General features: G+C 40.7%; 1 protein-coding gene across 1 annotated transcript in view; it reads right to left on the reverse strand.

The window, feature by feature from the left end:
- Positions 1-1,985: 1,985 nt before the first annotated feature.
- The window catches only part of PFN2 (profilin 2), a 69,141-nt gene continuing 52,066 nt past the window's right edge, over positions 1,986-19,060 (reverse strand). Inside the window, exons 2-3 of the mRNA XM_056564763.1 lie at positions 9,986-10,178; positions 1,986-4,900 (exon numbers count right to left, since the gene is read on the reverse strand). Of these exons, the coding sequence (XP_056420738.1) occupies positions 4,803-4,900; positions 9,986-10,178 (291 nt within the window). The 3' untranslated portion in view covers positions 1,986-4,802. The remainder of the gene's footprint in view (positions 4,901-9,985; positions 10,179-19,060) is intronic.

Consider the following 19,060-nt stretch of genomic DNA (forward strand, 5'->3'; position numbering starts at 1 on the left):
CCAGTTGATATAAAAGTAAATGTTTTCCAGTGGAGTACCACTTTAAGTAATTCTGGGAGCTGTATATTTAAATGGTGAAAACTACTTTAACACTTTCCCATTCTGTGGCAACTGGTATATCTGATTATTATACTTAAATTTCTCACAATGCGCTACAACAGTGATGTCACAACAGGCTAAAAACTTACTGTAATAAAGAGAAAAGGAAGGAAGAATTTCTATACTGAACAACGTGTCAGTGTGTTATTCATTTACTTCGATGCATGCATCAAATAGACTTAGATGGGAACAGATATTCACTAGGTCCTGAAGGAGAGTTCCACTTCAACTATTCCTCCTAATTACATTTAATGATCTATAACGTCTCCCCCTGTGTTTTGGATAGGAGTTAGTTATATTTCACTGCACTACTCCTTTAAATGCTTTGGCATTCTTCATGGGTCTACCTGTTTGTGCTTTTTGAAAACTTACCATCTTCACCACACTTTATAGGTACACCAAGTTTTATACAAAGCTGACAGGAAACCACCAATAGAATTTACTCTGTTAGGGTTCGTTCACATGTGAGGGATCTATAGAGTTTCACACTGCAGAATCTCTTCAGCAGAATACATTAAAAAAAGATATTGACATCCTTAGACTGCCATAATTTTTTGTATTATTTCTGTGATTTAAGAATTTGCTCCAAAGTAATAAAGCCAAGTTAACACCTCCTTTAAAGGCCAGGTTCACACAGGTGAAAAACTGGTGGCCGTGAGGACCGCTTGAAAATGCACTCTCTCATTGACTACAATGCATTTCCTTGGGGACTCTGCAGAAAGAATAGTCGTCTGTTCTTTCTGCGGACACCAGAATACGAATTTCCGTGGCATAAACATCTGGCATGGAAATTCTACAGTGGAACAGTGCAGCAGAATCCCACTGAAAACATATTCTGCTAAATATAAATGCAAAATTCTGCACAGACAGACATTCTGTCATGTGAATTTTTTTTATCTTAAAGGAAATCTGTCATCAGAATCACCCGCACTAAATCTGTTACACAGGCTTGTAGTGCGGGTGATCCTGATTAAAACGCTTCTTACCTGGTTAAAAATGGTTCAGCGCTTCTTAAGATATCTATATTTTTAGTTTTCTGTTATTCCCTGGCTTGGGACTCAGTGAGAGGTGTTATCTCGGACTCGGCCACACGTCATTCTAGCTGGGCGGAGCTGCCGCCCGGCTCATGAATATTCATGAACTTATCCTCGCGGCCCTCCCCACCAGACCTAGAAAAAGGAGTTAGACCACGAGGATAAGTTCATGAATATTCATGAGCCGTGCGGCAGCTCCGCCCAGCTAGAATGACGTGTAGCCGAGTCCGAGATGATAACACCTCCCACTGAGTCCCAAGCCAGGGAATAACAGAAAACTAAAAATAAAGATATCTGAAGAACCGCTGAACCATTTTTAACCAGGTAAGGAGCGTTTTAATCAGGATCACCCGCACTACAAGCCTGTGTAACAGATTTAGTGCGGGTGATTCTGATGACAGATTTCCTTTAAAACTGGCAGATTGTGTAGTATATGGAAATAATTAGTACCCAGATCCATGGGAAGATTTTAGGCATTTACATATATAAAAAGAGCACAACATTGTGTACAGTAGAACATTTTCATTTCATTTAGTAGATCTGCCCTATTCAAAATGTATTCAGAATAAATATTATACTCAGAATTCTGTTTGTGCAGACAGATCTTACTGACTGGGCCAAGAAGCATTCTTTACCTTGTTAAGCTGTACTTTGAGAGAAGCAGCAACAGGTTTACAGTTGAGACACTATTGAGTGACAAACTTCATTTCTACTGTTTTACTGTGGACATGTTGAAAACTACAGGTAGTAGTGATTCATAATACTAACAGTACAGACCCCACTTGACTATCCTAGAAACTACTGTAATGCTTGTACACATACCACCCCAATAAATAAATAGGAGGACAACAATTTGGTTGGAATAAATTTAATTTCATCTGTCTGTAAACAAGGTGTTTTAATAGTTTATGGCATTTTTTTAAATGCATATTAAGTCAGATGAGTTAGACTGTATCCCAGATGTAACAAAAGTGCAGGGAAAGATGGACAAATTAACAAGAATGTTTACAGTTTTTTTTCTTCTTTTACATGATACACAAGACAAACTGAAGCAAAATACTAAAAATGTCTTTACAGAATTGCCATTCCAGAGAAAGGAGGACCTCGTGTCAGTTAAAAGCCATCTCACAGCTTTGTTTTGTCATATGGCACAGAATACATATGAAGCTATCACAAATACAGCCGGGTTCATTCTAAAGAATGCCATCTACTATTCTTTAGTACAAAGAATCCATATAGTTTTCATTTATTAAAATAGACGGTGAGTAGTGAATTTAACTGACAACCAGGTTATACACATTTAAAATACAAGGAAAAAGAAAAAATGTACTGAACTGATTCTGCAGCAAAGTTTCCCCAAATGTGAATTTGCTGTTCCGCTTTATCAGCAGCACTATTGCAGACTACCAACCCTTAAACTATGGAGAGAATCAAGCAGCACCGTCATGGTTCTTAGGAGAGCCAGCCAAAGAAAATAAGCTGAAGTACGTCATTGCAGCCGGCAGTTCCTTCCTTAAAATGGACCAGTCATGAAGAGAAGGCGGCCATGATGTAGCCTGGACCAATGTTCAGAGTGTGTTCATTAACAGCATTACCGAGGATCTTCATAACATACGCCTCAAACGTCAAGGTAACCATGTCCTGGTCAACAGTTCTACTGAATATTGATTCAACCATCAATACAGCTCCTTACACTTTGTGACTGGCTTTCTTTAAGATGAATTAAGCCTTTAAGTGCTTGGGAAATATGTAGCTGCAATTGGTCCAATGAGCAAAATATATACCAAAACATTGTATATTATAAGGGTTTAGATCACAATATTCCCTAACAAAAAAAATTAAAATCTTAGAACTAAATGCGCTAACTGATCAAGAGCCTGTGTCAGCGGCTCCTTCAAAAATGAAGGATTTTATATTTGTAGTGTTACACAATTCAAATAGGTTTGTCAGTTATATTATTAGAAATGTATAAAGTTCTTGCAGGACTTGAAGTATACAGCAGGATCTTTGACCAGCCAACGTCCACTAAAAATCTTATGTGGTAGAAAGGAAAGGCAACACTGTCATTTAGGCTAAATGTCACAAGACACAACAGAACTAAACAAGGAGTATGGAGACTTCTAGGAGTGAAAGGGAGACCAGATCATAGATTACTTAACATTGTGATATGGGCCATTGACCACTATGTCAACTGCTTACAATAAAGATCCACATTGAGAAATAAGTTATAACTATACCCCAAAATTCTCTTACAGCTTACTGGACTATGTGCAAGGCCCTCCTATATGAGCGCTTGTGTACCAATCCTCATGTTCACTCCCTTATCTGTGAAAACCTTTGCTGTGCTGCAGGGCTGGGTTTAAGATTAGAGCTTAGAGTTCAAGGACAGTTTTCCCATCTCAACCACAATGAAGGAATAAATGCTAGCAAATGGCTTTAAAACTTGTTTAAAAAAAATTATTTGGCATATACTAATGTGGAATAAAAAGGTGTAACAGTTATTGCACCAAAAACCATCCCTCTGAGCAGAAATGTCAATGCCAAGCTGGTAACAGACACTGATCTGCACCAATATTAAAAAGGGATCATTCAGACACGCACTAAAAGAAAATTCAAGAGTAGTGTGAATGTGGACCTAGAATTTAGTGTTCTATGTAGTTATTTCCACCTGTGTTTGAGCAAAAGGAAGACTAAACTGAGCTGTGTATCTGCTCAAACCACTCAAAAAGGCAGGGGATCCAGTGGTTTCAAGAACATGCTTCATTGTTCCGCGTCATTTTCTGTGCACTGCCATTCACCCCAGTATGCATAAGTTTATGGCCTATGCCTAATTGTAGTCCTGCAGACTTAAGATGCTAGGCTTCTACTCATACTAAGCCTAGACTTCTTGCAAGACAACACAAGCATATGCCAAGTACCCTAAGCTGGTAGCAGAGCAGCACAAATGGGAGAATCTCCTGGGTTTTAAATACAATGCCAACCTCTAAAGCTGTTTAGATTGAGTCAAGTACTTGTTTCATATGAGAAAAGGACTAAAGTTACTTAGCTGAGGTACAATTGTGGCAAAAGTTTACATTCGGTACTCAAGTTGTATTGAACTGGGACTCATGTCCACAGTTTACTACACAAATTTCAAATACAATGTGTCAGACACTATGTATACTAATAAAATTGGATGACTAGCTTGTAAACATACTTAAAGCCACATATTTCACATTAAGAAACTACAAGTAGATCGTCGATGAGGGTCGTGAGTAATGTCGACATGGACAATAGGATGATGGGTAAATGTAAGACAAATTGGAACCATCACCCACAGCATGAATGATGGGAAAACACAGCGAATGCTGGCAGAAGATGCTGCTCAGTGGTAAAGCCTTTAGGAAGGGTGAAAGCAATTAACAGAACATCCGGTTGGGTTGTCCCCATTGTGGACATAATTTGCCATAAAACTAAAATGCTTGAAATGACAAAGAGAAAAAAAAAAAAAAAAAAAAAAAAAAAAGACTTTCCCCACTTAAATAGGGATACAAAGGAGACACAGGTTCATCCCCCATCACCCCCAGTTATTGCTAATAAAATTTCCAGATGAAAATGATGCTTTGTTCAGACAGGAAAGTTTAGTAGCAATTGTTTATTTTCCCCCTAGAATATAAGTTGGCCTAACAGCTAGAAACCCATATCTCTCAAGTATTTTGCCATTGAATACGCCTTTTTATTCAAGCCGCCTCCATGGACTCCTTCCTTTCCCATTGTGAAGATCAAAACTGAAAGAGAAGAGAGAAACCAGTTATAAACATTGTTCTTACTGTAAAAAGCCACAACACATCAGTTTAAGTTTACACACACGACATCCGATTCTCTACTAAATCAGTTACCTGCCATCTCTACAACAGACCAGAGTTCTTTTTTTATGGTGACCCTGTCCAGTATGAATCTTGGTAAAGTGGCGCAATGTGTATATGTTTTTAATTTAAGAAATTTTACATGAAAAGAATAGGAGGTAAATTAAAGCAGTTTTAGGATCATAGCAGAACATAACATTTTTAAGGTGCTATGAATAACACTTTGTCCTAACCTACACTGCAGAAAAACAATGGCCTCTATGACAAAAAATTTAAAAACAAACACACACACACTCACCCCTTTTCATAGAGATAAAGGATTTTTCAGACTCAGACCTATTGCTAGAGGAAGTGGAACAAATGCATGCTTAGCTCGTTCCCTCCCAGCTGTTTCATAAGACCAAGTTGGTGGCATAATGTAAGTCTATGGGACCCTCTTAGTCACAGACACGACAAAGAAGTGCATGGCAGCACGCTTTTCTCCCCACTCATTCTAGGGAATGGTCAGTGTAAGCATTTGGAGCCTGACTGAAACAGGTCATGATGGGTCTTCATTTTTAGTGACCAGTACACTAATGTATCATTTGTCTTAGAGACACTTTCCTTTGTCTGAATATTACAAGTCCACCAGATGAACTTTGGGGCAGTTCAGACCCGGGTTGTCTATAACAGTTAGCATGAGTGGAGGATTGGTCTACAATTGATATCAGAAGCCTAGGGATCTCCGTAACTTCAAAAGAATGTAAGATGCATTGGAAGCCTTTAAGAGCCCAGAAAGGAAATGGACCTGTTGTGATTTGCAGATTGAAATGCTGGTATTAAGGCAGGGGCATACTTTGTATTTTTGGTCCCTTCTATTACCATTTCTTTTAATGTGGTTACTTTCACCACATTTATACATCCTATCCAAGATAATGTCAGGGTTGCCAATTAACCCAGGTCTGCAAAGTAATGTGAGATCAGTCTTGCAGTTTCATTTATAAAAATAGTAGTAGAGGATTTATGCCTAGATAGGTTATGCAGTGTACACGTTTTTTGAAAGTACAAGTTTGAGAAAACATTGTCCTATTCCATACAGTATCAAGAAACCCAGCCTCATCTATTGATGCGGTCTCTTAACGAACACTGATGTAAATGTACATCCTGGTACTTGGCACACCAGGACATACATTAATGCCCTGGACATGACTACAAGCATCGGAGCGATGATCGGGTTATGTGCAGCAGCTCCCTGCTGCTGATAACAGCCAGGGACCTGCCCAGTAATGGCCGACCTCCACGATTGCGCCAATGTCCGCCATTAACCCCCCAGATATCGTGGTCAGTACAGATCACAGCATCTGCGGTAGTTCGGCTACATTTTATGCTGATCTGATCACCCGTGGAACGGCCACTGGGATCAGATCAGCTGCCTCCGCTGCCTTCCAAGCTTCTTCTGCTCTGGTATGAGATTGAGCAGAAGATAGCCAATAACACTGATCAGTGCTATGCCCCATGCATAGCACTGGACAGTATTAGCAATCAAATGATTGCTATAGATAGTCCCCTATGGGGACTATTAACCCCTTAAGGACCCAGGGTTTTTCCAGTTTTTTTGCACTTTCGTTTTTTTCCTCCTTACCTTAAAAAAAAAAAAAAAAAAAAAAATATTATATATATATATATATATTATATATATATATATATCTATCGATCTATCTATCTATTCTTTCAATTTTACACCTAAAAAATCCATATAATTGCGTAATTTTTTGCTCCTCCAATTCTACTTTGTAATGACATCAGTCATTTTATCCAAAAATCTATGCAAAAACGAAAAAATAAAATTGTGCGACAAAATTTAAGAAAAAACGCCATTTTGTAAATTTTGGGGGGTTTCTACGTAGTACATTTTTCGGTAGAAATGTCACCTTCTCTTTATTCTGTAGGTTCATACGATTAAAATGATACCCTACTTATATAGGATTGATTTTGTCGTACTTCTGAAAAAAAGTCATAACTACATGCAGGAAAATTTATATATGTTTAAAATTGTCAACTTCTGACCCCTATAACTTTATTTTTTGACGTATGGGGCAGTATGAGGGCTCATTTTTTTGCACCGTGATCTGAATTTTTAGCGGTACCATATTTGTATTGATCGGACTTCTTGATCGCTTTTTATTCATTTTTTCATGATCTAAAGAAAATAAATGCGAAAAAAAGATTGTGCTATTTTGGACTTTGGAATTTTTTTTTTGGCGCGTACGCCATTGACCATGCGGTATAATTAACGATATATTTTTATAATACGGACATTTCCGCACGTGGCGATACCACATGTTTATTTTTATTTACACTTTGGGATTGATTCAATCTTTTATAAGGGAAGGGGTTAAATGATCTTTATTCACTTTTTTTGCAGTGTTATAGCTCCCATAGGGACCTATAACACTGCACACACTGATCTATTACATTGATCAATGGTTTCTCATAGGAAACCATTGATCGATCATTCTGCCGCTTGACTGCTCATGCCTGGATCTCAGGTACTGAGCAGTCATTCAGCGATCGGACACCAGGAGGCAGGTAGCGGGACCCTCCTCATGCCCTACAGCTGTTCAGGATGCTGCGATTTCACCGCGGTGGTCCCGAACAGCCCCCTGAGCTAACCGACAGAAGTTTACTTTCACTTTAGGTGCGGCAATAAACTTTGAACGCCACACCTAAAGGGTTAATGGTGCACTGCACCACGATCAGTGCCGCGTGTTATTAGCCATGGGTCCCGGTAGTTGCCCGACCCACTACGACGCAAAGAAAGAAAAAAATAAATAAAAAAAGATTTTAAAAAAATGGAAAAATCTCCAATAAAAAGTGTAAAATGTTTAATCCACAAAATAAAGAACAAATGTCATTTTGAATGTAAATTGTACAGTGTGAAAACGAAACCTTCCAAAATTTGCTAAATTTCGGGTTTCTTTTTAGTTTCCCCACACAAATAGTATTTTTGGTTGCGCCATACATTTTATGGTAAAATGAGTGATGTCATTACGCAGGACAACTGGTCGTGCAAAAAACAAGCCCTCATTCTACTCTGTAGATGAAAATATAAGTTACGTTTTTTAGAAGGAGAGTAGGAAAAACGAAAATGCAAAAATAAAAAAAAATTGTCCTGTCCTTAAGGTCAAAATGGGCTTGGACTTGTGAAAAGGGAAGCTTTAGGGACGTAGTGGGCTTTTTATAGCATATTTAAAGGGGTACTCTGTGGAAATTATTATTTATTTTTTTTAGCAACTGATGCCAAAAAGTTAAACAAGATTTGTAAATTACCTCTATTTAAAAAAAAAAATAAAATCTTAATCCTTCCAGTACTTATTAGGGGCTGTATACTAAAGAGGAAGTTCTTTTCTTTTGGGTTTTCTGTCACAACCACAGTGCTCCCTGACATGGACAGAGGTGTCAGCAGAAACTGTCAAGAGCAGAGAAAATCTCTAGTGCAAACATATGCTGCTCTGGACAGTTCCTAAAATTGACAGGGGTGTCAGCAGAGAGCACTGCGGTCATGACAGCAAAGAAATCCCAAAAGAAAAGAATTTCCTCTGTAGTATACAGCCACTAATCAGGACTGGAAGGATTAAAGGGGTTATCCAGAGAAAAAAAAAAAAAAAAAAAAAAAGTGTTCATCTATCAACTGGATCCAGAGAGTTAAACAGATTTGTAAATTAATTCTATTAAAAAACCTTAATCCTTTCCGTACTTATGAACTGCTTAAGTTGAGTTGTTCTTTTCTGTCTAAGTGCTCTCCGATGACCCCTATCTCGGGAACTGGCCAGAGTAGAAGCAAATCCCCATAGCAAACCTCTTCTACTCTGTGCAGTTCTCGAGACAAGCAGAGATATCAGCAGAGAGCACTGTTGCCAGACAGAAAAGAACAACTCAACTTCAGCAGCCGATAATTACTGGAAGGCGTAAGATTTTTTTAATAGAAGTAATTTACAAATCTGTTTAATTTTCTGGAATACCCCTTTAAAAATTATTTTATTAAGTTTTCCACCTTTTCTTTCTAAGAAAGAAAAGGTTTTGGCTGCCAAGTGTCACATATTTCTCTGTAATCTTCTTTCCACTGCCTGTTTGGGGAATTCCATCTCTAGCAGAAAGAGAGACCAAGACAGCATAATTGTGGGTGGGGCTTAGTCCAATATTTCCTATGCATACCGCAAGCTGTATGCATGCAAGCTGCCTCTTTTTGCCTCCTCTAGAGGGTTCTGGAATATAACTATGATTCCCTGTTATTTATTATAATATATATATATATATATATATATATATATATATATATATATATATAGCCAAAGTTACCTTATGTATGACAAATGTAAACAGAAAAGCTGTGTACAAGCCTTGATAAATGTCCCCCATGATGGTTTTTAAAAGGCTTCAGAAAGTACAGGTAATTTTTAACACCATTTTGGACCAGCTTTAAGCCATTTAACCCCTTCGATCCCACAGTCCGTTTACAGAAGGCTACATCTGTCAATTTGTCAGGAAGACACAATCACAGCGTGTCAATGGTTTGCCTCATGCCTGTCTTATTTGTACACTTAAATCAGCCATGAAGTCTAGGGAGAAAAAAAAAATGTAAATAAAATGTTGAGTAAAATCTTGTGCTATATGTATATGAATGAGCACTGGACTAAATTGCTCATCCATCATTTCCACACAAAGCAAAAAAGCTCCCCGCCTACCTGATCAGGAAGCAGGAGATTTGATAGAAAAGGCCCATCGCCAACTTATTGGTGTAATGACTGATGCCATTCAATAGGCACTATTATTGAGAAGGTGTTAACAGGCTTCCCTCTACTTGAGTTTGAGAATGTTTTAAGAAGGTGCTATGTATCCCTTTCAGGGGATCTTGCTCCACTTGACTAACAATGATGAACAAGCATTTAAAAAAAACCACATGATACAAGAATTTCCACCAAAACTTTGATATTATGTGGACAACTGGATGAAGAATAGGTTTCTCACCTCTGCCAGCTCTGCCTACAGCAATGTTGTATGTTGGTTCTCCACCTTGACTTTTTGTCCTGATGTCCATTGTGTGATCATTTTCAACAAACAGGCTGTCTCTGATCACCGAGCATTTCTTTCCTCCAATAAGTAGACCATTAGTGAAGAATCCTTCTCTGTCCTTTCCTATCACAGTATCTATTTCTGCAGCCTGGAGTTAAAAAAAAAAAAATGGGAACAAACAGAAGCAGAGAAAATTGGCTTTAGGAAGAGCTCCAAAGATTAACAATGATAAAACAGAATCCAGAACCTCACAGATTGCTCATACAAGTCCCCTTGGGAGAACTAATAAAGTGTAAAAGGAGAGGAAAAAAAAAGGGGGTGTTAACCCCTTCAATTTTAAAAGTTTAACTTACCCCTTTCCCATACATCTTAAAATTAAAAAAAATTTAATAAAATATCTGGCATAAACGTGTGTGGAATTGTCCAAACTACTAAAATGTATGGGCTCGTCCACATTGACACGTGGTTCTGTTAAGACATGTCTGTTAGTAAGATCAGATCCAGCCTTTTGCAAACTACCGTATATACTCGAGTATAAGCCGACCCGAGTATAAGCCGAGACCCCTAATTTCAACCCAAAATCCCAGGAAAAGTTATTGACTCGAGTATAAGCCTAGGGTGGTAAATACCTCATCCCCCCCCCGTCATCATCCAGACCCGTCATTAACATCCTCATCATCATCCCCTTGTCATCATCCCACACATCCCCCCTTCATCATCCCCTTATCATCCCACACATCCCCCCTTCATCATCCCCTTGTCATCATCCCACACATCCCCCTTTCATCATCCCCTTATCATCCCGCACATCCCCCCTTCATCATCCCCTTATCCCACACATCCCCCCTTCATCATCCCCTTGTAATCATCCCACACCCCCCCTTCATCATCCCCCCCCCCCCCCTTCATCCCCACACCCCCCCCCCCCCTTCATCATCCTCTTCTCATCATTCGCCCTCAGTGGTCTTCAACCTGCGGTCCTCCAGAGGTTTCAAAACTACAACTCCCAGCAAGCCCGGGCAGCCATCGGCTGTCCGGGCTTGCTGGGAGTTGTAGTTTTGAAACCTCCGGAGGTCCGCAGGTTGAAGACCACTACGGCCTTCAACATCATCCAGCCCCCTCTCACCCCCTTTAGTTCTGAGTACTCACCTCCGCTCGGCGCTGGTCCGGTCCTGCAGGGCTGTCCGGAGAGGAGGTGGTCCGGTGAGGAGGTGGTCCGGGCTGCTATCTTCACCGGGGGCGCCTCTTCTCCGCGCTTCCGGCCCGGAATAGAGGCGTTGCCTTGACAATGACGCAGAAGTACGTTGGCAATGAACGCACCTCTGCGTCGTTGTCACGGCAACGTGACTATTCTGAGGCCGGGCCCGAAGCGCTTAGAAGAGGCCTCCCCGGTGAAGATAGCAGCCCGGAACCACTATCCCACCGGACCACCTCCTCTCCGGACAGTCCTGCAGCACCGGACCAGCGCCGAGCGGAGGTGAGTACTCAGAACTAAAGGGGGTGAGAGGGGGCTGGATGATGTTGAAGGCCGCAGTGGTCTTCAACCTGCGGACCTCCGGAGGTTTCAAAACTACAACTCCCAGCAAGCCCGGACAGCCGATGGCTGCGCGGGCTTGCTGGGAGATGTAGTTTTGAAACCTCTGGAAGTCCGCAGGTTGAAGACCACTGCGGGTGGGGGAGTTCACTCGAGTATAAGCCGAGGGGGGTGTTTTCAGCACGATAAATCGTGCTGAAAAACTCGGCTTATACTCGAGTATATACGGTAATTTAAAAAAGGATCACATTCATGTCAATGGGAATCAGTTTAGTTGCCATTTTTGTTTTTACTGGGGGGAGCACGTATGATGGACAACCCGGGAATGTGCTGCCCCTCCTTTCTGGCCACAGGTAAGAGGTATAGCCCTTACATGGGGGGGGGGTCGATGGGGAAGAACACGACAAAAGGAAATTTAAAAGAATTATACGTATATAAATACAATAAAAAGCTACTCCTCTCAGCCTCTGCAAAGCTCGGCATCTAGCCGATCACACAAACTCTCAACACACAAGCATCCCTTACCTAAAACACACCGAAGACATTCAGTCCGATCCACTCCCTAATCTAAACTCAAAAATGATCTTCTCCCTTATGGTTATCAGATTAGTCCATTAATCAAAATAAATCTGCCAACTAATTTATTATAAAAAAAATATCAAAAATAATTTATATATTCTCAGCACTAACAACTTCATAAGTTTATGCTTGACCGTTTTATTTATTTTTGGGGGGTGTTGCAGCATACATGAGCAGTGTCTTTACAAAGTACTTCCAAGCTATAAATGCTTACAATCCAAGAAGTCTTTCCTTGGAGAACCATTTACAGCGAGAGGATGCTATTAAGGAGCAAGCACTGTTTTATGACTGCTAATAATACATGGTGGAGTAGATATTATCCACATCTCATTCTCTCCAGATGGATAGCCGGTTGTGCTACCACAAGGAGGGCTTCTGGAAGAATGCGGGCTGCCTAAATACTATCAGGCAGCACTTACACACAGAGGGCCAGTGTCTGACGTCACATCCATGCCCTCCGATCACATGACCCAACATATCCATCCGCCGCACCTCTGCCCTGCGCCGCAGCGCACGTGTGGGAACATACAGCCAACTACCTGTAGTCCCCCAGCAGGTTCCAGCCCCAGATTCGCTAGTACAATGCCGACCATAATCAGCATTTATTTATTTTTATCATTATTATAATACTAGCTTTTGCCCGCGGCTTCGCTCGCGTTAAATTTGGGGTAACAGATTTACTTTTTACAATCCTATAGTAACGAGGCCGCTCTGGGTAAAGTCTATGGGCATCCAATCAACCGGAAACATTACATCTGTTTCATGGAATTGAAGATAGACATCCTTTGAGGACTTTTACCGAGTCTGCGCGCAGGGGAACCCGCCTTCTCGCGCTGCTTATATACTGCCAACAGTCCTCATATCCCGACCTATCCCGGCCTGCAATATGTGTACCAGGTATTGAAATATCTCCAGCTGTACGGAAGTTATGTGGGAACATACATTTCCATTGGATTTGCATGGGACTTTAAACAAAAACCCCGACCCTCACAAATGGGGGTGGTTAAGGGTTAAATTAACTATCCTATATTTTAAGTGGACATATAAGTAACATGTGACCAACTATTATCGAAATGGGACTTAAAAATAAAAAAAACAACCCCTTTTTCACCCCCTTAAGGGTGGAATTTCGAAAAATCCTTTCTTATTCCTTGTCTACGTCTTGAAAACAACACCTGTGCAAAAATTCAGGTTTCTAGGTCCAAGGGTTTAGGCTGGGCGTTGAGGGGTCAGGTCTTTTTTATATAAGATAATAAACACACTTGAATGGAAAAAAATGGCCCAATTAATCAAAATACCCCATAACAATCAATCACAGCTAGTTAAGATAGGAAAGCTGAGCTGTGATTGGTTGTTGAGGAAAAAACTCCAGTTTGACCCCGATTTATCAAAATGTGTGAAAGAAAAGGTTTTTTGTCAGAATTAGGCAGCTCTGCAGATTGTGTAGTGGCTGTGCCAGGTTACTATCGCTTAGCATTAAGGTGAAGGTTTATTCAGAGGCCACTTCTAACTGGGTCCATCATGGATTCATTGTTGAAAGACAGTTGTACAGAAAGGAATCAGAATAGGAAGCCTTCCTAGTTGAAGGCAGAACGAGTGGGGTCTGGGTGTTTGGGATGAGGACATTCTGCCATTGCACCTTCACTAGCTAGAGACGGTCATCTCTCTCATGTCACATGCACTTTACTAGGACTGGTATTTACCTTGATTTGACCTTCTAGCCATTAGGATAGTTGGATAGATGCATGTCAGTGTGTATGCTCATATTTGGATAGTGTGGAATTGATTTCATCTTTATTACCTTTGTGAACGTTTTGTACTAACTGCATTATATATTTGAAACTGGTGTTACTCTCTATTCAGCAATTTTTGTGGAGGGATTGTCCTCTCCCTGAACAGTGGGTCATTTACCCAGCACGGGGTGGATGTAGTACATTCCTCTATCCCGAATGTATGTTTTTTTAATTGTTTTTAAATGTCTGTATACTCTTTTTTGCAAATTGAAATAAAGATGTTTTTTGTATGGCACATGAGACTGATTAAATAATTTATTGGTGTGCAGCATCATATAGTTGCTAGCTTTCTCTCATTTTCTGAACTAGTATGTGTATTTCAGCAACTTGCTTGCACCCAGGGGTGTGTATTTAGGCGGTGCCCGTTCTCTCTTTTTTTTTTTTGAGGAATCAGAATAGGTCACCAGAGCATTGTTTTCTAACTTCACAACAAAAACATGCACAAGATATTAAGGAGATGGTACAGAACATCCATAAACTACAACCCAAATGTGCTGTCTGCAAAGCATCACTATGACAAAGACCAGGACAGGAATCCTAAACACCAGAGAACTCTTCACCTTCATCTGACAAGGCGGAGATGCTGAGCAGATCTTTGATGCAATCACCGACTCAATCATAGTCAAGTGACTGCTAACAGGCATCTGGGTAATCTCCTGCCTGGGAGGTGTATTTCAGGAACCCAGGAAGGTGAGTGATGGTTCATTTTCATTTATTTTGCAGTCCGGGCAGGACAGAGCAGGAGTACTCTGCACTAGAGTACTCCTGTGAAAACCTTTTTTTCTTTTAAATCAACTGGTGGCAGAAAGTTAAACATATTTGTAAATTACTTCTATTAAAAAATCTTAATCCTCCCAGTACTTATTAGCTGCTGAATGCTACAGAGGAAATTCCTTTCTTTTTGGAACACTGATGACATCACGAGCACAGTGCTCTCTGCTGACATCTCTGTCCATTTTAGCAACCATGCATAGCAGATGTATGCTAAGGGCAGCATGGTGGCTCAGTGGTTAGCACTGCTGCCTTGCAGTGTTGGGGACTTGGGTTTAAATCCCACTAAGGACAACAATAAATAAAGCATTGTTATTATTATTATTATTATAATAATAACGTCAGCAGAGAGACCTGTGCTCGTGATGTCAGAGAGCATTCCAACAAAAAGAATTTCCTCTGTAGTATTCAGCAGCTAATAAGTACAGGAAGGATTAAGATTTTTTAACCCCTTAAGGACCGGAGGTTTTTCCGTTTTTGCATTTTCGTTTTTTGCTCCTTGCCTTTAAAAAAATCATAACTCTTTCAAATTTACACCTAAAAATCCATATGATGGCTTATTTTTTGCGCCACCAATTCTACTTTGTAATGACGTCAGTCATTTTGCCCAAAAATCTATGGTGAAGCGGGAAAAAAAATCATTGTGCGACAAAATTTAAAAAAAACCGCTGTTTTGTAACTTTTGGGGGCTTCCGTTTCTACATAGTACATTTTTCGGTAAAAATGACACCTGATATGTATTCTGTAGGTCCATACGATTAAAATGATACCCTACTTATATAGGTTTGATTTTGTCGGACTTCTGGAAAAAATCATAACTACATGCAGGAAAATTAATACGTTTAAAATTGTCATCTTCTGACCCCTATAACTTTTTTATTTTTCCGTGTATGGGGCGGTATGAGGGCTCATTTTTTGCGCCGTGATCTGAAGTTTTTAACGGTACCATTTTTGCATTGATAGGACTTATTGATCGCTTTTTATTCATTTTTTCATGATATAAAAAGTGACCAAAAATGCACTATTTTGGACTTTGGAATTTTTTTGCGCGCACGCCATTGACCGTGCGGTTTAATTAACGATATATTTTTATAATTCGGACATTTCCGCACGCGGCGATACCATTTATGTTTATTTTTATTTTTATTTACACTGTGTTTTTTCTTTTATGGGAAAAGGGGGGTGATTCAAACTTTTAATAGGGAAGGGGTTAAATGATGTTTATTCACTTTTTTTTTGCACTTTTTTTTTGCAGTGTTATAGGTCCCATAGGGACCTATAACACTGCACACACTGATCTTTTACATTGATCACTGGTTTCTCATAAGAAACCAGTGATCGATGATTCTGCCGCATGACTGCTCATGCCTGGATCTCAGGCACTGAGCAGTCATTCGGCGATCGGACAGCGAGGAGGCAGGTAGGGGCCCTCCCGCTGTCCTGTCAGCTGTTCGGGATGCCGCGATTTCACCGCGGCTATCCCGAACAGCCCACTGAGCTAGCCGGCATGCTTTCGGTTTCACTTTAGACGCGGCGTTCAACTTTGAACGCCGCGTCTAAAGGGTTAATAGCGCGCGGCACAGCGATCAATGCCGCGCGCTATTAGCCACGGGTCCCGGCCGTTGTTAGAGGCCGGGCCCGAACCGCTATGACGCGGGGCCACGCCGTGGCCCCGCGTTATAGATAGGGAGTGGACACATGACGTTCCAGTACGTCATGTGTCCTTAAGGGGTTAATAGAAGGAATTTACAAATATGTTTAACTTTCTGCCACCAGTTGATTTAAAAGAAAAAAAGGTTTTCACCGGAGTACCCCTTTAAGGCCCTTTCACAGAATTGTCTGATAGGACTGGCAATTCATCTAGAATTTATACTTACAGCAAACATTTTTTCTAAAAGTGACAAGTCATATTGGTTGTCACTTTGTGGCAATTTCAAGGGGAGTTGACCTCAGAGTAAATCAAACATGATGACAGCCTGACCATAAGTTTCTGAGAAGCACATTCAAAAGGTAACAACTGATCTAGCTGAACTTACCATTGATTTGTTATGCTAATATTTTAGTACCAAATAATATTTTGTTAACCCTTAAAGAGACAGCCCATTTTGGCCTTAAGGACTCAGCCCATTTTGGCCTTAAGGACTCAGACAATTTAATTTTTAAGTTTTCATTTTTTCCTCCTTGCCTTCTAAAAATCATAACTCTTTTATATTTTCATCCACAGACTAGTATGAGGGCTTGTTTTTTGCGCGACCAGTTGTCCTTTGTAATTACATAACTCATCATATCATAAAATGTATGGCGCAACCAAAAAACACTATTTTTGTGGGGAAATTAAAACGAAAAACGCAATTTTGCTAATTTTGGAAGGTTTCGTTTTCACGCCGTACAATTTATGGTAAAAATGACGTGTGTTCTTTATTCTGAGGGTCAATTCGATTAAAATGATACCCATTATTACATACTTTTATATTATTGTTGCGCTTAAAAAAAATCACAAACTTTTTAACCAAATTAGTACGTTTATAATCCCTTTATTTTGATGACCTATAACTTTTTTATTTTTCCGTATAAGCGGCGGTATGGGGGCTCATTTTTTGCGCCATGATCTGTACTTTTTTTTGATACCACATTTGCATGTAAAAAACTTAATACATTTTTTATAATTTTTAAAAAAATAAAATGTATTAAAAAAGTAGGAATTTGGGACTTTTTTTCGTTCACGCCGTTCACCGTACGGGATCATTAACATTTTATTTTAATAGTTCGGACATTTACGCACGCGGCGATACCAAATGTCTATAAAAAATTTTTTTACGCTTTTTGGGGGTAAAATAGGAAAAACCGGACGTTTTACTTTTTTATTGGGGGAGGGGAATACCATGATTGCTAATACTGATCTGTTCTATGTATAGGACATAGAACAGATCAGTATTATCGGTCATCTTCTGCTCTGGTCTGTTCGATCACAGACCAGAGCAGGAGACGCCGGGAGCCGCACGGAGGAAGGAGAGGGGACCTCCGTCCGGCGTTCTGAATGATCGGATCCCCGCAGCAGCGCTGCGGGCGATCCGATCGTTCATTTAAATCGCGCACTGCCGCAGATGCCGGGATCTGTATTGATCCCGGCACCTGAGGGGTTAATGGCGGACGTCCTGCGTCCTTAAGGGGTTAAAGAGTAGCTCCCACCATCTTTTTTTCTGTCCCTGCCTATTGCCCATCTATCCCTAACCCCCTCACTGCCTTTAATTTTGTATTCATTTATTTAAATTTTTTTTTTTTTTTAACACTAATTAGAGATGAGCAAACTACTAGTAAATTCGACTTGTCACGAACTTCTCGGCTCAGCAGTTGATGACTTATACTGCATAAATTAATTCAGCCTTCAGGTGCTCCTGTGGGCTGGAAAAGGTGCATACAGTCCTAGGAGACTCTCTCCTAGGACTGTATTCACCTTTTCCAACCCACCGGAGCACCTGAAAGCTGAACTAATTTATGCAGGAAAAGTCATCAACTGCCGAGCTGAGAAGTTTGTGATGAATCGAATTTACTGTAAGTTCGCTCATCCCTAACTTATCAAAAATGTCTTTGTCTGCCTGGTAGTGGGCTCACTTACCAGGCAGACTTCCCCAGCAGGCGCAATGTCACTGATGCCTGCTGGGGGGGGGGGGCCAACTTCCGCCCTTAGTTCACCTATACAGTGTGCCTCCAGCTGTTTCACCACTACAACTCCCAGCTTGCCCTGACATCTATTGGCTGTCAGGGCATGCTGGGAGTTGTAATGGGGAAACAACTGGAGGCACACTGTGGTGAAAACAGTATCTGTGATTGCCACAGCTGGCACACATCCCGCTCCACCGAACCCCGCTGTGCAACCCGCTCCCTCCCATCCCCCCGCCCGAAAAAGAATAAAGTGCAGGGCAGTCCTACCTCACACCGGGAGCTCGGGCCAGTGTGAGACGCCAGGAAGCCTGCGCACAGCCTCTTTGTTCAAAGCGCTTGCTCCCGCCTGTCTGATTGATAGGCAGGGAGCAAGCGCAGGCTGAATTAGGACAGATTGCCCGGCCGGCATCGGTCCGAATTCAAGCGTCGAATTCTAGTGGCCGGTTTTCAAATTTAAATTAAACTATTTTAATGAAGGAAAAAAAAATAATGACTGTATATTAGAGATATGTTGTAGTACATAAGTACTAATCTATCTATCTATCTATCTAATCAGTGATTAAGAAAAGGGATAGCACTACTTGCGATTATTCAGTAATGACAGGGTTAAGATCCAGTCGAACAGCTCAAACAGAGGCGGGTCTGATTAAGCCGTCAGCTATGGTGGTGCTGGGAAAGTCCAAAACAGGG

Source organism: Hyla sarda, chromosome 3, assembly GCF_029499605.1.
Source record: "Hyla sarda isolate aHylSar1 chromosome 3, aHylSar1.hap1, whole genome shotgun sequence".
NCBI classification, from domain to species: Eukaryota; Metazoa; Chordata; class Amphibia; order Anura; family Hylidae; genus Hyla; species Hyla sarda.